The 22,438-nt window shown below is 37.4% G+C and overlaps 1 protein-coding gene across 2 annotated transcripts; it reads left to right on the top strand.

The window, feature by feature from the left end:
* Positions 1 to 13,781: 13,781 nt before the first annotated feature.
* Positions 13,782 to 22,186, top strand: LOC122008187 (polyadenylate-binding protein-interacting protein 4-like). 2 transcript variants are annotated; one of them, XM_042563818.1, is made up of 16 exons: positions 13,782 to 14,067; positions 15,095 to 15,147; positions 16,120 to 16,255; positions 16,342 to 16,479; positions 16,574 to 16,704; positions 17,143 to 17,327; positions 17,719 to 17,896; positions 17,973 to 18,218; positions 18,461 to 18,579; positions 18,709 to 18,754; positions 18,828 to 18,852; positions 18,937 to 19,193; positions 19,324 to 19,467; positions 20,353 to 20,445; positions 20,542 to 20,604; positions 21,716 to 22,186. In XM_042563818.1, exons 3-16 carry the CDS (start codon positions 16,135 to 16,137, stop codon positions 21,743 to 21,745), a joined length of 1,776 nt encoding a protein of 591 aa, XP_042419752.1. In that variant the 5' UTR covers positions 13,782 to 14,067; positions 15,095 to 15,147; positions 16,120 to 16,134; the 3' UTR covers positions 21,746 to 22,186. The 2 variants fall into 2 exon arrangements, with proteins under 2 accessions (XP_042419752.1, XP_042419751.1); XM_042563817.1 differs by having other exon boundaries at positions 16,339 to 16,479.
* The last annotated feature ends 252 nt before the right edge of the window (positions 22,187 to 22,438 follow it).

Here is a 22,438-nt window from a genome sequence, read left to right as displayed (position 1 = left end):
ATGGATCCCCATAACCCCAACACTTCCTAAACTTTCTCATCTCCATAATCCTTCATCTTAAAGAACCTCCTAAGTTATGTAAATTCATAAGGAGTTTCAAGATGATTATATACCTATAAATATGCATGTATATATTCATTTCAATGTGTAGAAAGTGAAAAGGTTAATAATATTTTCTTTTCATATGCAATTGTTTATATAATTTCATAATACATTATTAGCATGATACTTCTATTTTTTTAATCCAGCTATAGCCTATAGGTAATAAAAATGTATTGATATGTTTATATATACATGCCAAGAAATTAAATTTTTAATTCCTTTCATGATTTGTTAACTATTGTCCGATTAACTATTAGTTAGTTACATATTTACATGACTTGCAATGTTTCAAAAATATTACAATATTCTACCATTAAGTATTACAAAATCATCTTTTGATTATATCATGTTTTATCATTTATTAATAAATATATATGATGCATGATAATTATTATTAATGATTTAGTTTTCTTTATAATAGATTCTCACTATGTACAATCTTTCAAAGTTAGAATTTGTGGCTCTTGATTTCGGGAAAAAATTATCTATCGTGGATTTTATATGCGGAGATTCATTTAGATGTTATGGGTCTTGAAGACACCATAAAAGATAGAAATAAAGAATCTTTACAAAATCGTACAAAAATAATGATATTCATTTGTCACCATCTTCATGAAGGATTGAAAATTGAATATTTGACGATCAAAGATTCACTTGAGCTATGGAATAATTTGAAGGAAAGGTATAACCATTATAAAACCATAATTCTTCTAAATGCTTGTTATGAATTGATTCATTTACGTTTACAAGATTTTACATAAGTGAATATAATTAAGTTATGTTTAGAATTAGCTCAAAATTAAAATTATGTGGTGAAAAATTATTGATGAAGATATGTTGGAAAAGATATATTCTACCTTTCATTCATCTAACATGCTCCTGCAATAGTAATATAGAGAGAAAGATTTCAAGAAATATTTTGAATTGATCACATGTCTTCTTGTGACCGAGCAAAATAATAAGTTTTTGATAAAAAATCATGAGACCCGTCCAACTGGTGCTAGTCCATTCTCTGAAGTGAATGAGATAATTGGTAAAAATTGTTGGTGCAATATCCCTCAGGTCAAGGTTGACCTGGGTAACCAAGCTGAGTCTTGGTTTGGGTTTAGATGTTTGACAATAAGATATTGATTGAAGAAGAGTCAAGTAGGTCAAGGTTGACTGGATACTTGACTGGGAAGTCCTAACTGGGATGTTAGGCAGAATGAAAGTCCTGGTGAGTGAAGCCAGGCAGAAGAAAAGTCCTGGTGAGTGAAGCCAGGCAGAAGAAAAGTCCTGGTGAGTGAAGCCAGGCAGAAGGAAGTCCTGGTGAGTGAAGCCAGGCAGAAGAAAAGTCCTGGTGAGTGAAGCCAGGCAGAAGGAAGTCCTAGTGAGTGAAGCTAGGCAGATGGAAATCCTGGTGAGTGAAGCCAGGTGAAAGTCCTAGTGAGTGAAGCCAGGTGAAAGTCCTAGTGAGTGAAGCTAGGCAGATGGAAGTCCTAGTGAGTGAAGCTAGGCAGATGGAAAACCCTAGTGAGTGAAGCTAGGTGAAAGTCCTAGTGAGTGAAGCTAGGCAGATGGAAGTCCTAGTGAGTGAAGCTAGGCAGATGGAAAACCCTAGTGAGTGAAGCTAGGTGAAAGTCCTGGTGAGTGAAGCCAGGCAAGGGAAAATCCAGATGGATCAAGGATGATCGGACATCTGGTGGTGGGAAGTCCAAGTAGGTCAAAGGATTGACTGGATACTTGGCATGAAAGAAAAGTCCAAGTAGGTCAAAGGGATTGACCGGATACTTGGCACAGAGAAAAGTCCAAGTGGGTCAAAGGGATTGACCGGACACTTGGTAAGGGAGTCCTAGCAGGTCAAGGGAGTGACTAGATGCTAGGCATGACATACCAACAGGTCAAGATTGACTGGATGTTGGTTTGGGAGGTTTAGGATTTGGTTTTGGACAAAAACCAAGTGCTGGATCGATCAGTGGATCGATCCAGGCTCTGGATCGATCAGTGGATCGATCCAGGCTCTGGATCGATCAGTGGATCGATCCAGACCTGTCCCAGCGAACAGAAAGCTTCTGGATCGATCCGTGGATCGATCCAGAGGTCCCAATCGATCAGTGGATCGATTGGGACGCGGCTGCTTCGCGCGATAAGTGCTGGATCGATCCGTGGATCGATCCAGGCGCGTTTCCAGAGCACAGAGGCGCTCTGGATCGATCCGTGGATCGATCCAAAGCCTCCCCGATCGATTGGGAACATTCGAATCGATCGGGATCCGACCGTTGGAGTCGTTTATAGCTGCAGGCGTTCGATGGCTGCGTAAGAATCTCTCCGATTCACTCCAGAGCTCTCGCCAACTCCTCCACAGCGCTCTCAAAGATCAGATCGCCAGTTCTTGAAGGATCTTGGAAGCTTTCCAAGTCAAGAGGCGGATCAAAGGCAAGAAGAGAAGCTAGGGTTAGGGTTTTGTACTCATTGTAAGCTTGTAAGCTTGTATTTTATTTCCCTTTCCTTTCTTCTTGTACTGAGAGTCTTGTAGGGCTTCTCCGCCCTCGGTAGTTACCGAAAAGGAGTGGTTTCATAGTGGAGGGTGCGTGCGTGGTGTGGATCCTTGGACTAGTCACCTCTTGTGAGGTGGATACCAAGTAAACCAACCGTGTTAGCGTTGTGTGATTTGTTTCTGTATTTTTCGCTGCATATTCTTGAAGAAACAAGCAACGCCGAGCAACGAGCACGCGACGAGCTATTCACCCCCCCTCTAGCTACTTTTGGTCCTAACAAGTGGTATCAGAGCGAGGCCGCTCTTCACCGGAATCATCACCGGAAGGGTCAAGCATATCAAGAAAAGCTAGAGGGTGAAGAAGTTGGAGCAAATTCATCAAAGTCAAAGAATTCAAGAAGCTCAACTTCAAGATGCAATTCCAAGATGGACTTGGATTTGACACAAGGGTGGCTCCACCATACACTTCTACGAGTTTCGATTCTTGGAAATCAAGAATCGAAAATTTCCTTATGATGGAGATAGAGCAATGGTTTGCTCTAATGGAAGGCTTCAAGGCTCCAAGAAATTCAAAGGGCAAAGTTCTAAAGAAAAGCAAATGGAGCCCGGAACAAGTCCAAAGGTGCGAGGCAAATGACAAAGTGACCAAGCTTTTGGTCAATTTATTGCCAAGCACCATTCTTTGCAAAATTGGAGAAGTTGAAGATGCAAAGGAACTTTGGAGCAAATTGGCTAAGCTTCATGAAGAATCCAGAGAGGGTGACTCTTTGGAGCAAGACCAAGAGGAGGACTCCGAGGTTGAGAGATACTCAACCTCCGAAGAAGAGGAAATCCAAGAAGCTTCATCCTCAAGGGAATGCAACGAAGGGAACAAGGAGGGAGCATACTCCTTGTTTCATATTCAAGATGATGAAGCCTCCACCTCTAGGATTGAGGGGGAGCAATCCTTGGTGACACCGGATCAAGAAGAAGGAGAAGCTTCTACATCCGGGTCAAGAGATCAAGAGGAGGAAGAAGCTTCTACCTCCACAAGTCAAGAAAAATCAAATGGAGGAGAATCAAGGTCCGATCAAGAGGAAGCTTCTACCTCCGGATCCAAAGAAAAAGATGCCACCCCTACAAGCAAAGGTATAAATATTTCAATTAATAATAAAAATCATATAATATGTTTTGAGTGTAGGGAACATGGGCACTATAAGAGCAAGTGTCCCAACTTGGCCAAGAAGAAGGGCCAAGTGGCACAAAAGGGCAAGGAGAAGCCCAAGGTGACCACCCCCGGGACAAAGAAGAGCAAGGAGCACATTGTGTGCTTCTTGTGTCAACAAAAAGGGCATTACCGAAGTCAATGCCCCAAGGGGAAGAAGATGGTCAAGGCTCAAGGAGGCACTAGTCAAGGGGGAGCCTCCAAGGTAAAAAGGAAGGTAACTTTCATTGAGCCTATTCCTTTACAAAATGGTAAAAAGCATGCTAGGTCAAATTTTTATCATTTTAATGCGATTTACCATAAGAATAGGAAGCATGAGGGCTTTAAGGAAAAGCATGTGACCCTACATGCCAAAACTACTATCCCTAAGGCTAGGAATGTAGGTAAAAACCTAGGCGATAACTCTAAGGATGTAAGATACAAGCCTAGAAACCAAAATGCTCATGAACTTAATGGAAAACCAAAAACTAAGGACTTAGTGATGGAAAATCAAGTCTTGAGGTCAAGACTTGATAAAATTGAAAAGACCCTAAAAAGGATGGAAAATATCCTATTAGGGCAAAATGAGCATAACCTAGGTTTAGGGGTACAAAAGCCATCCAATGGCCATAGAGGTTTGGGATACAAACCAAAGGCTAAGAAGGATGTGCCCTCTTACCATAGAGTTCCATATAGTTATGGAACAAACCCTAGGTCTAGTGGTCAAGCCAAAAATACTAGGGAAGTCATCCCTAAGAGTATTTTTACAATAAATGTGACTAAGACTTCTAAGAAGTCTAAGAAAGTCACAAACAAGGTCACAAGGGAGGTTATCCCTAGAGTTGACCTAGAAAATGTGACCAAGGCCTCTAAGAAGCCCAACAAGGTCACTAGGAAGGTATCTAGGGAAGTTATCCCTAGTGAGTACCTAGAGCATCCAAGGAGCACCAATAGGTGTTGGGTTCCTAGGAGCATCTTCTCTACCCCATAGATGGGTTAGAGAGTGTCAACTCCGATTAGAAGGGTAGTTAACCCAACTTTGAGGAAATTGACACTCAAAGAGCATTTTCAAGGTTTTTGTTAACCTTTGAAAATGAAATGGAATTATTGATTACTCCTTGAAAGAGTAAAATGTGCCTAATGGTGGAAGAATTGATTTTAATCTTAAATGGCACATATTGGAAAATTAATAAGAACTATCAAGTTGGGTTTTTGGTATGTTCTTAGGCAATTTAAGGCAATCCGGGCCTTAAATTTAAAAGTGCTACTCTTGAGGAAAAATGGAATATGCCAACATTTGAGGACATGTTTATTTTAATTGGCATAAATTAATCAAGGGAATAAGAAATGCAAACTTAGGTTTTGGCACTTTCTTGAAGCGTTTTGGGCAATCTAGGGTTTAAGTTTTAGGATTAGCTAAGATTAATGATACTTAGATAGGTAATCTAGGTATATTTTATTTATGCTAAACCATGCCATGATTGTTTGCTCATAATATGCCATGACATCATATTTTATCTTATTTGTATTTTGCATTCATGACTTATCATGAAAAATACAAAAATACCATGTCATGCCATACATACATCATGTAGTTATAGGAATCTTTCTTTTGAAAGCTATTTTATTTTGATGTATGCCACAACATTATCATGCATTATGTTTATTTCCTTAAAAATTAAGGACATATGACATTAGTTAAACAAGTGGCATTTGTTTACAACAAGTGGAATAAACAAGTGACATTTGTTTAACAAGTAAATCAACAAGTAACATCCTTTGTGGATGTCTACCTCTCAAAATGCCTAGATAGATATGCATGATCCCTAGAATAGGGCAAAACCAAAATCTTACATCTCACAAAGACCTATAAGATGACTTGTATGTGTTTCAGTGCACATTAGATACAAGTGAGATGTTAGGATGATGAACAAAACTCAAGATGTTGATTTAGTGCATTCTTTTGAGTTTTAAGTTCATCAAAACACATAGTTATGTGTTTTCCCATCATTGGGAAAGCTAATGTACAAGTCATGTGCATTATGCCCAAGGAACATGATGGGATATTGGTTTTGAAAATGTTTTAAAATGGTTTTGGAAAACCTTGGTGAAGGCTATCTTTTGATAGTAATCACCATTGAATAGTTAGCCACAAACTTGAAGAAAAACACTAAAGTCTTTGCAAGTTTTCAAGTTTGTGTCAATCTTTGAAAATATGATGTATTTTCATAGAAAGCTATTTTTCCATGATTAAGTATGCCCTAAATAATGTCTACACGAAATTTCATAATTTTTGAATTTTTGTAGAATTTTCTAGGGGTTTCTGAAGTTGACTGAAAAGGAATTTCAGCAACTATCAGAGCTCCGATCGATCCATGGATCGATTGGAGTTCCATGAATCGATCCATGGATCGATTCAAACGGCATTTCCCGCGAGCAGAAGCTCGCTGGATCGATCAGCCGATCGATCCAGGGAGTCTGAATCGATCCGTGGATCGATTCAGAAAGGTTCAATCGATTGGAACCCAACTCCAATCGATCCAAGTTGCTGATTTTGGCTGGGAAGGCCTGATTTCAGCATCTTTGAACCTCTTCGAGTCTAGGTAACCATTCCAAACCCCTTAAATACATTTGTATACATACAAAGGGTATTTTCATGTTGAAAACAAGGATGGATTGGTTAACGAAGACTAAGTAGAAGTTTAGGTTGAGGTTGTTTCAAATTTTGAATATTTGAACCTCAAAACTTCCAAATTTGGGTTTCCTAATGTTTTAGGGATTCCAAGTCGTTGTTGGTGCAATGACAGAAGTTACCACCATGTCTTTAGGGGGAGAGACTCTTTAAAGACATGAAAATTATTTTTCATGAACCTTGGAAGGTGGTTAACCTTCTGTTGTGAACTTGCTCAAGGTTGAGCATTTAAACTTGAAATGGGAAGAAATGGGGAGTGGATATCCTCAATTATTTTAAGTGGACACTCAAGTGGTAGATAATACTCAAGGTTGGGTAGTTGTCTACATTGAGGGAGAAGTTAAGGATAAATGAAGGGTATGGGACCTTCATTATCGTGTTGATCACAACGAGTGATGTTGTGAACAACGATGAGCAACTCTTCAGGGGGAGAGTCTTCAACAAATGGATTTGTTGAAGTGTGCCCAGAATTGGAGCATACGTTGATGTGTGTCCAACGATGGGTTGATGTGTGCCAATAGGGGAGAATGTATGGTTAAGTTAGTCCTTCATTACCTATGGGAGGTAGGGGGAGAATGAAGGTGTAAGTTAGGCTTTCATTACCTAGAGGGAGTTTGCCCTCTTAGGGGGAGAATGAAGAGCTTAATTTATGCTTTCATTACCTAGTGGCATGAAGAAGGAGGCTATGGGATTAGCCTAACTTACATATGGGATTGTAAGTGTTATTGTGGTATTGTCAAACATCAAAAAGGGGGAGATTGTTGGTGCAATATCCCTCAGGTCAAGGTTGACCTGGGTAACCAAGCTGAGTCTTGGTTTGGGTTTAGATGTTTGACAATAAGATATTGATTGAAGAAGAGTCAAGTAGGTCAAGGTTGACTGGATACTTGACTGGAAAGTCCTAACTGGGATGTTAGGCAGAATGAAAGTCCTGGTGAGTGAAGCCAGGCAGAAGAAAAGTCCTGGTGAGTGAAGCCAGGCAGAAGAAAAGTCCTGGTGAGTGAAGCCAGGCAGAAGGAAGTCCTGGTGAGTGAAGCCAGGCAGAAGAAAAGTCCTGGTGAGTGAAGCCAGGCAGAAGGAAGTCCTAGTGAGTGAAGCTAGGCAGATGGAAATCCTGGTGAGTGAAGCCAGGTGAAAGTCCTAGTGAGTGAAGCTAGGCAGATGGAAATCCTGGTGAGTGAAGCCAGGTGAAAGTCCTAGTGAGTGAAGCTAGGCAGATGGAAGTCCTAGTGAGTGAAGCTAGGCAGATGGAAAACCCTAGTGAGTGAAGCTAGGTGAAAGTCCTAGTGAGTGAAGCTAGACAGATGAAAGTCCTAGTGAGTGAAGCTAGGCAGATGGAAAACCCTAGTGAGTGAAGCTAGGTGAAAGTCCTGGTGAGTGAAGCCAGGCAAGGGAAAATCCAGATGGATCAAGGATGATCGGACATCTGGTGGTGGGAAGTCCAAGTAGGTCAAAGGATTGACTGGATACTTGGCATGAAAGAAAAGTCCAAGTAGGTCAAAGGGATTGACCGGATACTTGGCACAGAGAAAAGTCCAAGTGGGTCAAAGGGATTGACCGGACACTTGGTAAGGGAGTCCTAGCAGGTCAAGGGAGTGACTAGATGCTAGGCATGACATACCAACAGGTCAAGATTGACCGGATGTTGGTTTGGGAGGTTTAGGACTTGGTTTTGGACAAAAACCAAGTGCTGGATCGATCAGTGGATCGATCCAGGCTCTGGATCGATCAGTGGATCGATCCAGACCTGTCCCAGCGAACAGAAAGCTTCTGGATCGATCCGTGGATCGATCCAGAGGTCCCAATCGATCAGTGGATCGATTGGGACGCGGCTGCTTCGCGCGATAAGCGCTGGATCGATCCGTGGATCGATCCAGGCGCTCCGGATCGATCCGTGGATCGATCCAAAGCCTCCCCGATCGATTGGGAACATTCGAATCGATCGGGATCCGACCGTTGGCGTCGTTTATAGCTGCAGGCGTTCGATGGCTGCGGTAAGAACTTCACCGATTCACTCCAGAGCTCTCGCCAACTCCTCCACAGCGCTCTCAAAGATCAGATCGCCAGTTCTTGAAGGATCTTGGAAGCTTTCCAAGTCAAGAGGCGGATCAAAGGCAAGAAGAGAAGCTAGGGTTAGGGTTTTGTACTCATTGTAAGCTTGTAAGCTTGTATTTTGTTTCCCTTTCCTTTCTTCTTGTACTGAGAGTCTTGTAGGGCTTCTCCGCCCTCGGTAGTTACCGAAAAGGAGTGGTTTCATAGTGGAGGGTGCGTGCGTGGTGTGGATCCTTGGACTAGTCACCTCTTGTGAGGTGGATACCAAGTAAACCAACCGTGTTAGCGTTGTGTGATTTGTTTCTGTATTTTTCGCTGCATATTCTTGAAGAAACAAGCAACGCCGAGCAACGAGCACGCGACGAGCTATTCACCCCCCCCTCTAGCTACTTTTGGTCCTAACAAAAATGATAAACGACAACACAGTCAAAAATTTCATCATGGTCGTGGTTGTGATCGTAGATACGGAAATGATCAATTTTAAGAAAATCAAGATGATTATAATAAAAGAAACACAACAACTTACTAGAAGTGGGTTAATAATAATGCCCATCAAAAGTGGACAAATGAGAATGGTAAAAGGGTTTAAAGTGGACAAGATAATGATGAAAAGAAATCAAAAAATTCATGTTATAGATGTGACATGAAAGAACATTAGTCACGTACTTGTCATACTCCAAAATACTTTACTGATCTCTACCTAGCTTCTTTGAAGGGCAAAGCAAAAGATATAAAGAAAAAATATTATTTTTCAAGACAATAACACAATTGTTGGTCATTCTATGACAACACATTTGGATGTTTCTGATTTCTTTGTAAACCTAATGGAGGGATAAACAATTCGATTGGAAATGAAAATATTTATGGAAACGTCTAAATTGATTAAATATTTTAAACTAAATTAGTTCATTTGCTATTATGTTTATTTAGTAATCTTTTAGTTATTTCTCATTATGTATTTCTTTTGTTTTAATGAAAAATATCATGACTTTTGGATTCAATAATGGAGATTTATGTCTTATTGATAGTGTAATGAAATATTCTATATTTAGAAAGAAAAAATATTTTTCTTATTTAGAAATGGGTAAAAGTAATGTTAATACAATACCTGGTAGTACAATTATTATTGAAGGTTTCAGAAAAGCTAATATATCATTACTTGGAGGAACGAAATTTGTTATTGAAAATGCATTGTTCTCTAATTTGCTAAGTTTTAAAGATATTTGCCAAAATGGATATCACATTGCCAAAATGTATATGAAAGATTACCTGCTTTCTTATCTGGTTTGTATTACACAATAATATATGCAGTAGAAACAAATGCAATAGTAAACTCGAAGTTTACTGATTCAAATGATTTTATACTTTGGTATGACCGGTTGGAAAATCCTGGTCCTATAATATTTCAAAAAATTATCAAGAATTCACATAGACACCTATTAAAGAATCAGAAGATTCTTCAATTTAATGAATTCTCATGTGTTATTTGTTCTCAAGGAAAACTTATTATGCGGCCTTCACCATCTAAAGTTGAAATTGAATCCCTTATATTTCTAAAACGTATACAAGGAGATATATGTGGGTCTATTCACCTACCATATGGATCATTTAAATATTTTATAGTTCTAATTGATGTCTCTATAAGATGGTTGCATGTATGTTTATTATCAACTCGTAACCTAGGGTTTGCAAGATTGTTTGCCCAAATAATTCAGTTGAGAGCTCAATTATCAAAGTATTCTATCAAGAAAATATGTCTTGATAATGCTGGTGAATTTACATCCCAAGTATTTAACGACTATTGTATGTCTATTGGAATAATTGCTGAATATCTTATTGTTTATGTTCATACACAAAAATAGTTTAGCTGAATCATTTATTAAACGCCTCTGGTTAATAGCTAAACCATTGATTATGAGAACTAAGCTCCCTATATCCATTTGGGGACATGTTATTTTACATGTAGCAACACTTATACTTATAAGGCTAACCAATTATTATATATTCTCCCCTTTACAATTGACTTTTGGTCACGAGCCTAATATCCCATTTTAGAATATTTGGATATGCAATATATGTGCAAATTATCCCACTATAACGCACTAAAATGGGACCCCCAAAGGAAATTGAGAATGTATGTTGGATATGATTCTCCTTTAATTATAAGATATTTGGAACCAATGACGGAAGATGTTTTTACGACATGATTTGCATATTATCACTTGAATGAAATAATTTTTTCCAAAGCTAGAGGGAGAAAATAAAAAGTTTCCCAAAGAAGTCACTTGACATGCATCATTATCACAATTTGATCCTCGTACAAATCAATGTGAACTTAAAGTTCAAAGAATAATGCATTTGTAAAATATTACAAATCAATTGTCTGATGTATTCACTAACTTGAAGAAAGTGACTAAGTCACATATACCAGCTATTAATGCTCTAGCTCATATTGATGTACCGACTAGATAATCGATTAATGAGACTACTACTCTCCTGAAGCGTGGTAGACTAATTGGTTCTAAAGATAAAAATCCCCGAAAAAAAAGAAGCAACTAATCAAGATGTTTATTTTGAAGCACCTAGGTCTCCTGTAGAGATGACTGACATAACTATTGATAAAACTCTATAAGAGGTCCAGATACTTGAAAATAATGAAGAGATCTCAATAAATTATGTCTGGACAGGGAAAAAATTTGAATCGATCAAGATTAGTTATCGACAATAAATTTGCATACAGTGTAGCACTTGAAATTGTTTATGAAAATGGTGATAAAAAACGTAAATCTATTGAACAATGTCGTAGTTTGCATGATTGGCCAAAATGAAAAGATGCAATTTAAGAGGAATTAAACTCACTTGCAAAACGTGAGGTTTTGGGATCTGTAGTCCAAACACCAAAAGGTATAACTCCTGTAGGGTACAAATGAGTTTTTGTATGAAAGTGAAATGAGAAAAATGAAATCACAAGATATAAAGCTTGTTTAGTGGCATAAGATTTTTCTCAAAAACCTGGTATTGATTATGAAGAAACATATTCCTCTGTAGTAGATGCAGTCACATTTTGATATCTTCTTTGTATGACAATAAAAGAAAAGCTTGAAATGCGTTTGATGGATGTAGTAACAGCTTATTTGTATGGAAAACTTGATAATGATATTATATGAAAAATTCCTGAAGGACTCACGATGCAGAAGCATCAAGTTCAAATTTTAAAAATATTTATTCTATTAAATTACAAAGATCTTTGTATGAATTGAAACAATCTGGATGTATGTAGTATAAACATCTAAGTGATTATTTGGTGCAACATAAATATCAAAATGATCCAATATGCCCATGCGTTTTTATAAAAAAGGATAGACTAAAAGTTATCATTATTTTTGTATATATTGATGATTTGAATATCATTGGAAGTCTTGAAAAACTTATACATATAGTTGATATCTTGAAAAGAGAATTTGAGATGGAGGATCTAGGAAAAAACAAGTTTTGTATTGGATTACAAATTGAACATTTTATGGATGGAATTTTTATCCATCAATCATCTTATACACTCAAGGTTCTGAAATGATTTTATATGGATAAAGCTCATCCATTAAGTTCCTTGATGGTTGTTCAATCGATTGATGTGAGCAAAGATTCTTTTCGACCTAGTGAAAATGGTGAAGAACTGATTGATCCTGAAGTATCGTATTTAAGTGCAATTGGTGTATTATATCTTGCTAATAACACAAGATCAGATATAGTATTTGCTGTAAATTTATTAGCAAAATATAGTTCTTCTCCAACACGTAGACATTGGAATGAAATTAAATATATATTTATGTATCTTCAAGGTACCATCAATTTGGGTTTATTTTATTATAATATGTCTACTTTAGAGTTAATTGGTTATGCAGATGCAGGATATTTATGAGATCTATATAAAGGTCAATCTCTGGTTATTTATTTACATATGGTGGAACAGTCATATCTTGGAGATCTATCAAACAAACCATAACCGTTATATCATTGAATCATTCAGAAATATTTACAATATATGAAGCAAGCTGGGAATGTGTCTATTTGAGATCAATGATTCAACGTATCAAGGAAAAATATAGTTTAACTACTAACTAGAAAATTCCAACAATATTGTATGAAGACAATGCGGCATGTATAGTCAAAGATGCTAGATATTTCATCAAAGTTTTTCTTCACTCATGATGGCAAAAGGCGAATACGCTCGTCCCCAGCCCCCGCCAACCCGTCCCAGGGCTAACACGGAGGAGGTAAATCACGGATGACTACTAGCCTTTGGAATAGTGACTAGCACATAAGGGAGACATTTACCTCGGCTTTGCCGAGATTCGAACCCCAGACCTCATGATGGCAACACCTCATGCGCTAGCCACTAGACTCATCCGAGGGGACAAGTTTTTCTTCACTTATGTGGCAAAAGGCGATTCGCTTGCCCCCAGCACCCCCGTCAACCCGTCCCTAGGCCAACACGGAGGAGGTAAATCATCGGTGACTACTAGCCATTAGTGCAAATAGCCAAGTTTTTCTTCACTTATGATCCATAAAAGAATGGTGATATTAAAGTTCAATAGATTCATTCTAGTGATAATTTGACATATTTACTCACTAAAGCATTACCTACAATAATATTTAAAAAATTAGTACATTGTATTAAAATGCGACGGTACAGAGATCTCAAATGATATTTAAAATATAGAGAGTATAGTTTCACTATATCATATTATGTTGTCCGATAAATTTATAATGATATAGTTGTGGAATGATGTACTCTTTTTTTTTTCAATAGGTTTTTTTCCCATTACATTTTTCCTAGTAAGATTTTAATAAGACGGATTCCTCAATTATGTGCATCAAAAGGAGAGTATTGTAAAAGAATATATATGGATGCTCATAACCTTTAATACTTCATAAACTCCCTCATTTTCATAATCCATCATCTCTAAATAACCCTCTAATTTATATAAATTTATGAAGAATTTTAAAATGATTATATACCTATAAATACATATGAACATATTTCAATGTGTAAAAAGCGAAAAGATCAATAATATATTTTTTTTCTACGTAATTACTTATATAATTTCACAAGTAAATAAATATGTCAATATTTTAGCTATGTATTTTAATCAGACATTACTCATGTAATTTAGATAAATAAGTAATATTTATAAAGAGTTGCATATTTCGGTTATGCATGTGAACTGATTTTTTTGGCCCTCCAACCCTTTTACTTCAATAAATTTGCACGGAGGTCCCTCGACCTCCGACAACGCCGTATTCCCCTCCCCATCCTGGCAATCTCCTGTTTTTTTTCCGCCCCTTTCGAGACCTTCCTGGTGCGGCGCCGACGATAGCGAAATTTTGAGATCGCAGTGCTTTGCTTTCTCCCCTCCCCTTCCCTTCCCGAACTCTCCGACCTTCTCTGTGTGGCGCTGCGCCAAGTGTGACAGCGAGAGGGTTTCCTGCGTTGTGCGGCGCCGAGGACGAGCGATCGAGTGCGGCGACGAAGAGGAAGATTGGAAAAAGGCAGCGGCATAGGTTTGTCTTTCCCTTTCAACGTGAGATCTACAGTCTTCTCTCCTTTGCATGCATGCCGATTTCTATGTCGCTAGGGTTTCTCATTTCCTGTCATTTTTTTCCCATCAAGTGTTCTATACTATAACATTATAACGCTAGTTTGTGATCATTCATTGGCAACAACTATGTCACTTCGAAATAGCGTGTAAGTGGATAAGAACACTTCAGTAACAGCTGGATTCTAGTTCTTCTATAATTTTTTTTAAGAATGAACAGATTCTGTTTGAAGTTGTAACAGACATCACAATAATGTATGAAATATATAGAATGCTTAATGTTTGTACCTCGGAAACCTGACTTGGTCGTTATAGTTGAATCAAACTCGTTATTTAGGCTCATTTGTCAAACTGCACCATGCAATTGGTTGATTTTTCATGATTCATGACGAATAAGAAGACAATTTGAAGCAGAACATAGATGCTCAATTTCTGAGCAATATAATGTAGGTGAGACTTACAGTGTCTTCCTCATTCCAGTTCCAAGTAACTTATTTGTCAATTATGTGGCTTAAACAACTTACCCAAATGAGTCAAGTTTGGATAGGCACACACTCCAAATTGAAGTAATCTACTTGTGCTCATGCATCAATCATCATTCTCCTTATCCTTCTCTTTTGTCCATTTTTCCTCTCTCAGACACAAACTTTAATATTTTCCCATCCCTGCTCCCTCCAATTCATCATATGATCACTTCTAAGATCACATGGTATTGGTCAGTCAGAACCCTCCTTACCATTACTTTGCTTCATAGTTTCCACCATCAAATTGATAATTTCATTTACCCTTTTTCCTTTTAAAAAATCTTTTACTTCATGATCCTGATGTGGACTTAGATTTAGCCTTTTTTTGAGCTGCATGAGACAGGAGAACCACAAAATTGAACCTTGTCCTGTTTTTGGTTTTTAAATTTCCTGTCAGTTTTTATCTTGAGATTTTCCAAGTAAGAACAACCTAGTGACTCATCTCTAGTTTTCTTTCACTGCTGGCAGGATCTTCTACCCAGCTACAGGAGCTTCATTGACGTTACCATCAAAGAAGGAAGGTAATAATCTTCCAACTAATTTTAGTTTATTTCCATCTTTAGTAGTCAGGATCTGGCTTAACTTACCCTAGTTTTGATGAGTTATTGTTAACTTAAGGGCAATAAATTGCTTTACCTGAAATATTTTCCTCTCTTCCAGTAAAAAATTCTTTATGGCATGAATCATTTGTTGGTACCATATACGACTTAAAGTGAGGCTCGAGCAATATTATGGTTTCTTTGTAGGGGATCCGGTTATCATGATTCTTAGTAAGCAAGGCATCCTCATTGCCGTGAACATTTTAGAGAAATCACATTATCAAGGGTTCCTTTCATTGGCTTTGCCCCCTAACATGAATAATTTATCTCATCCTGCATAGGACCTAGAGTTGTGTCCAATCCTTTCTTATCTTTCCTATGCTATTGATGAGAACACTAAACTTCTTTGGGTGAGGCTAAGTATGCTGACCCTCCCCAACTGTCACATTGGCAAGAACCTCATGTACAGAGGAGGGTTCCTTTTTTTTAACCATATGAAACTTAAGATGCTGGTCAAGACTGTACATTATAGTTATCAGAGGGTTCTTAGTGATAATATATGAATGTGTATCTACATGTTGTCAATTGAAGTGCCACAGAAAATTATTGCCTTCAAAGCTATAGTTGACCAGAGAATATACTTTATATTTATATGCTATTTCCCCTGTTTCCCTCTCTCGGATAACGTTAGTTTAATGAGATAATCATATTCAAGATCCATGCTGAAGATGTGGAACAACAACTTTTATCCATATTTCATTATTTTTTTTTCAAGGTTTAAGAGTGTTAAGAAGCATTATTTTTTTGGAGCCCCTTAATATTGTACTTGTGGGTGTTCAAAATTTCAAATAAATAACTGCATTTTTTGAGTGCTTTTGTTATATTTTTTTGTGTTGCTGCATTCATGTGTCTGGAGCTGAGTTTTAATACACATTTCTTGTTTCATCGTCTTAGAAACCAAGGTTGAGAATGAATTCTCAACAAGGTAGGGTATCTACTAATGGGTATAACCGCCGAAGAGGTGATACAGTTACAGGATCTAGGATGGAGAATCATACGCAATCAAGGAAGTCAGCCTCTCCTAACTTTGGTAATGTGAATTAAGTGTAGATGCCATACTTGTTAAATACTTCAGTCCTAAAAGCTTATGACGATTTACAAATGGTGTAATAGCAGGAAGGATTACAACCCCATCACGTGATCGGCTAATATACGTTCTGTCCTTGCTGATTGGTCGCCATGTTGAAGTCCATGTGAAAAATGGATCTATAATTTCAGGGATCTTACACGCAACAAATGCTGATAGAGATTTTGGTACTTTCCATACCTGATTTGTCTTGAGTTGTGATATGTTTTTGTACCACGCTACCCTCATATTCTAGATTTACATGTCTGAATTTGCTTACAGAAATTGTTCTGAAAATGGCTCAAGTGGTTAAGGATGGCTCCGTGAGAGAGCAGAAGTCTTTTCGTGATAGTATCACATCTTCTCGGCTAATGATTGTACCAGCACGAGAACTTGTTCAACTTCTTGCAAAGGTTTATTGGATTTGAATTAAATTAGCTTCCATTCAATGTGTTAGTAAGCCTTTGCATGTATTGATTTATCATACACTGGGTCTCTTATAGATCATGGCTGGCATGAACATATTTGGCCATATAAATTCTCTCATGCCAGAATCAATCTGCATGTTTGTTGTGCCTGAATCAAACTCATCGATGCTACTGCATGTTTTATGGGTTTCTTATATAAGAACACCAGTGTTCCATGCATGGTGTAGATTGCGCCAGGAAAATGTTCCTTATGTTTTACTTCTTTGTCAGATTTACATTCTTTGGCATACTCCTGAATTACTTGAGATTTATCCTTTGTTTTTCTTGTTTTGCTCTTATATTCTGAAAAAAATCCTGGGTGTTGATAGTTTGTGTTGCTAGGTATATAGGATTTATTCTGTTTCTTTTCTCCCAAAATATCAGGAGGTGTCACTTGATGAATTCACCAGTGGGCTCTCAAATGAGAAGGGCAAAGACCTCTTGATTGATTCAGTTATTTCTCATTCGCATCATCTAGAGACAGAAAGAGAGTTGACGCCTTGGATCCCTGAAGGCGATGATCCTGAATGTCCTGAACTGGAGAATATATTTGATGGAACACTGGATAGGTATCTGTTATAGCATCAACATTCTAATTGTTTATTAGGGTTGTTAGAAGAGTGGATTGCATTGCTATATGCAACATGTCTTTTGGTTCATATTTCCTTTATTTTATTCTGGAGTCATTTTATCTTCTCTATTTTTTCAGTCATTTCTTCTTCAGTGCTTATATTCTGGAGTCTTGAATTTCTTATAATTAAAACTCCTTATTTCAGTTATTACTAGGTATTACTTCATTTCAAGAACATCAAATACACACACACACACACATAAGTTTTAGTGATAGTTTTGATAGCATGATCTTTCTGTTTTTTTTTTTAAATTAAATTGTTCATCTTCTTTTTTCATATTGTTTTTTTTCTTGTGTCACTAAGCTGTTAGGATGGATTTTCTATTCAGGAAGTGGGATCAGTTTGAAACAAATGCTGCATTGTTTGGAGTAAAGAGCACATTTAATGAGGAACTTTATACTACTAAACTCGAAAAAGGTCCTCAAATGAAAGAGCTTGAAAAAGTGGCTTCAAGAATAGCTAGAGAAATAGAGGGACAGGAAGCCCATGATTTTCATCAGGCTGAGGTTCTCTCTTTTTGAAATTATATGTAATGATATGTTCTTATGGGCTGTAACTCATAAAAATAACAAATTCTAACAGGAAAGAGGCTTCAACTTCCATGATAATCTTGGCCTTGATGAGGAGAGTAGATATTCGGCTGTACGTAGGGAAAACAATGATATCAGATTCAGAGAAACTGATAACACCTATAATTCTGAAATTTTTTCAGGATCAGCAGGTGTTGTGACTTCTAGATCATCACCTGAACCTTCAAGCACTAAAGTCAGTAATGAAGTGCAGACGTTACAGAATGAAACTTTGGCATCATCCAAAAGTTCATCACTGGTAACTACTAACATTTCTGTCCAGGAGTATCTTAGAATAACATGACAAATATCAAGAGCAGTAAAATGATTTCACAATATGCTAACTATTGACTATTTGACAATTTTGCTATGTTGAGTATTGCTATTTCTAGATATCTCATCCAGAAAATAACAACGGGAGCTACAATTTTTGATTGATCTGAAAAAAGATGAAAAGATGTTTGCCTGAACATCCTTTTTCACCATTCATAAATTGTGCAGGATGAGGATAAATACTTGCATGCTGATAAGGATTCAGGTCTCTATCCTATTAGTCATGATAGTCACCAAGCATCTGACTGCATTACTCAGAGTTCCCCACCCTTGGATGCTGAGAGCAGGTTTGTGCGCTGTTTGAGCTGATTAATCATTATTTGTTCCTTCAAAGTGGAATTGTTTGAAGGCTGGGTCATATGATGGCCAATGAATCTTTATCCAAGTATCTTGATTCATGTCTGTGGTATGCCTAGGTTTGCAACTCAGCTGAAAGATCAAAGTGGCAAGACTGAGAATACAGTGAGATAATTTTAAATATTTTATATGACTACTATTCTGTCTCTACTCGCTTTTGACATGATCTTTTTTACAGGTTCAGGAATCTCGAGCATCTGAAGGTCAGTATTGACTTCGTGGTATGAACTGACTAAACTTTCTTGGCTGACTTTGAATGTTTCTTTTCATTGATGTCCACTTTTCAGGAGAGTTGGAAGGATTATCTACAAATGGAACATTGTGTAGTCCTTCAGCTTCTAGTCAAGGAGATCTAATTACTGAAACTTCAGATTCTCAAGTCCTTGTTGATGTGTCTACTGCTCTCAAACCAGTTAGTTATAGGACAGGACAAGATAGTTCTCCAAACAATGTGTCTAGTGAGACATCAGATCGTCCTAGTTTATCCCCAAGGTCCTGCGGATCACTTTCTTCTGAAAAATCGACTCTTAACCCAAATGCTAAGGTGGTTTCCTGGCAGAAGCAGATTTTTTTCCCCTTTTAGATCATTATGGTTTTCACTTTTGATTAACAGGCTAGTTATTTTTCATATGCAAGTTAGTATTTATCCTAGTCCCTTCTGCTGTTATAATCAGGAATTCAAATTCAATCCAAATGCAAAGAGTTTTTCCCCTTCAACCTCTGAAAGGCCACATGCAGAAGTATCCGATGGGCCTTTCTATTATCCTAATAATGTAGCTTCTTTTCAGCATATGCATGGTCTACCTGTAGGAATGGGGGTAAGATTTAAAACTTGCTGTCCTGCTTATCTTTTTTGGGCTTCTGTTAGAACATTGGTACATGGATTCTGTGGTTAGCTCTACTTTATTTTCCTTTTATAATTTATCATTTTCCATTGTCCATAATGATGCTGCGATTCTATGCTTGATTCTTAGGCTAAATGGCTACTTGTTTTGTGTTAAGTTGGTTTTCTGTTTTATTTGGTACTGGTATAAGTGCAATTTTAATCTACATACAGCTGTGATATGCCTGTTTTTAGTTTGTCATCCACTGTTCTAAGAATACTGACAAACAGTTAAAACCAATATTCAACCTCTTTCTTCTGACTAAGGAGATGTAACTCATAACAGTTTTAATAAACTGTAGATTTGTTCTTTCAAACTAGTCTATGTACTGCCTAATTTTCCTTAAGTAATTAGCTTGGTGCTCAGGCATCAGCAATGTTCAACTTGTTCCTGAATATAATTTGGGAATCATAATGTTGTGCTAGAATTTGCTAGTAGGATTCAAAGTTTAGAGTAGTTTCATCTGCCTTCCATTTATATCTCTGCTATCCTGCTGCATTAATTTTTCCAGTTAAGTTGGAATTGCAAACTTGATAAAATCTACAGTAAAATATTGATACTTTCGAAATTCCCTTTTTAAATTTGCCCAATTTATTGCAAGTCAACATTAGTTGGTAATCACGGGAAAGAATTCATTCAGATGTGCAGAGAACTTTTTTTTTTATCCTTTGTGGCTACTGAACTTTTAGGAAAAGAACCCCTGGGATTAATTGATTAACTAGTGGTGTGAAAGTGACTTTACCTGATCTACACTTCTATTTTCACCTTCTTGATTATAAACTTTACTTACTATCATTATATAATGACTTGTGAACACAGGTTGCTCCATTTGGCCATCAGCCTGTTTTTTACAATCCTCACGCTCCACCAATGCAATCCTCCCAAGCATATATTCACCCTAATGGGTCAATGGTATGCGATTCTCCTGAATTTACTTTCATGGACTATTCAAGGGTAATTTTGTTTTGTGTTATCTTGCTCACAATTTTTTCATGTCATATATTTCAGTATGGACAGCAAATGATTGTTGGACAGCCTCCACAATTTTATTATGTGCAAGGCTATCCACCTGTAAGTTAATCTGTTTTGGATTTTAGTCTATGCTATATCATTCTGTTTTTTTAATGTATATATTTTTTATTTTTAAGCATGTTAGTTTTTTGGAACTGGTTTAGTTATAAGTTCTATTTGTAAATGTTCTCTTGGAACTAGCATTCACATGTCTTGTAATTCCTATCCCATGATTTGTGCCTTGAATTTCCCTTAGCCTATAGTGATGTTACAGAATAAGGTATTTGGCTGTTGGGAGGGGTAGTATAGCCAAGGAAACTGGCTATTTAACAACTAGCTTAGTTAAGCTAATATGTGAAGGTTCATGTAATCCCAAGAAAATGTATTGTATTCCATATGTTAAGTTCAAGAATCTCCTTGCCTTTCTGAATAGTGACTGTTGAAGACTGTTAAAACTAATACTAGAATATTTTTTTTTTTTTAAAAAAAAAATTTCCTATAACTTGCAACTGCCTGGCTTGCGGTTTTGATGGATGCACCCTGTTTTTGCTTGCATTCTACATTGAAGGTTGGTAATGCAAATCTGCATGTGTATCCACTCAGTCTAAGAGGCTGGTAGGAAGCACAGTCACTGCATGGCTCTGTAGATATTGTTAAGTGGTGGTTCTTGTTACAGTACACTACTCGCTGGAATCTTTATTGAATTTCTAAAAAAATTTTATTGTTCCTGTCTGATTTGTTGGAATCCGGCTGATTCTAGACCCGGAACAATTTTGACTGAGTTCTGAGTCAACAATTCTTTATAGCACAGTCGCTGCATGCCGCTGCCTGATTTGTTCCATCAATCTCAGTCAATTCTTTCTGACTGAAAATTTCCTCATTGGTCTTTTGACAGTCTTGATTTATTTGATCGCTAGCTAGTTGTTTTGGAAGGAATTGTTTGTGAACCATGCAATTTTCTTCCGTTTGTTACGTGTTCGCATGGTCCTTTGCCATATCAATGCACCGTGTCATTACCTGGATTCTACTGGCGAATGGTTTATTGACCATTCCAACATGGCGAAATGATAATTTTTCATGGTTGCTTTATTTTTTTAATAACAGCGTATTGGTTGCGGTTCTCCCTTTTGTTTTACTCTACTGATTTTTTGCTTTTGATCTTACCTCTCAGGAGATGCCACACAAAGGGAGGAAATATTAAAGCTTTCTAAATCAGTGGTAGCCGCCTAACCTTCAGTGGATTTCACCTGTAATCTTCATTTGCTGAAGACGAACCATCATTGTGGCGTGTGATTTCTTACTGACCAGCTCCGTTTGGCGGTCCTATAACCATTTTAAATTGCAACAGGTCGCAGATGCTTCCATGAGTTGGAAATGGAGTTTGTATGTAAAGAATGATGACTTAGGCAGCGGAACAATCTTCTCTTCTGAGATACACTGCTGTTCTGTTTACTGGTTGCGTTGTTGGCTGTGATGATCTAAATAAACCTAACAAAAAAAGGGGCTCAAATATGTATTTGATCGAACATATTTGTCGGATGAATTGCTGGCCTTAGTTGGATTGCTGCCCTGCAAAATTACAATTGTCAATGTATTTTCTGACTCCAATTACCCAAAACAGGGGGAGGTGGTTCCAGCAATATTTGTCGAATGTTTCTTAGGGGCACATTCTTGTGAAGCTGACGAAAGTATTCAAAGCGAGAGCAGGTGGTTCTACCTACATTTTCTTCCCTCCTACTCAACATTAACTGAAACCATTCGAGATGAGATCGCACTCATTTAAGGAGTAAGTAACTGCATTTATTTGAAAAAATATATATAGTGAACTAGTGACGTTTCAGGGACAAGCGTACAGAGTTGGAGAGACGGGTCTAGTACCAGTTGATAAATTGAA

This window comes from Zingiber officinale, chromosome 8A (genome assembly GCF_018446385.1).
Source record: "Zingiber officinale cultivar Zhangliang chromosome 8A, Zo_v1.1, whole genome shotgun sequence".
NCBI classification, from domain to species: domain Eukaryota; kingdom Viridiplantae; phylum Streptophyta; class Magnoliopsida; order Zingiberales; family Zingiberaceae; genus Zingiber; species Zingiber officinale.
This window is presented reverse-complemented; position numbering and strand designations above follow the sequence as displayed.

What these genes read in the sequence shown, in the direction of transcription:
- LOC122008187 (XM_042563817.1), top strand. Translation starts at nt 16,135, where the DNA reads ATGAATTCTCAACAAGGTAGGGTATCTACTAATGGGTATAACCGCCGA. An exon ending in TTTGATGGAACACTGGATAG is followed by an intron (nt 17,328 to 17,718) that starts GTATCTGTTATA and finishes TTTTCTATTCAG; the next exon opens with GAAGTGGGATCAGTTTGAAA. An exon ending in GTGGCAAGACTGAGAATACA is followed by an intron (nt 18,755 to 18,827) that starts GTGAGATAATTT and finishes TCTTTTTTACAG; the next exon opens with GTTCAGGAATCTCGAGCATC.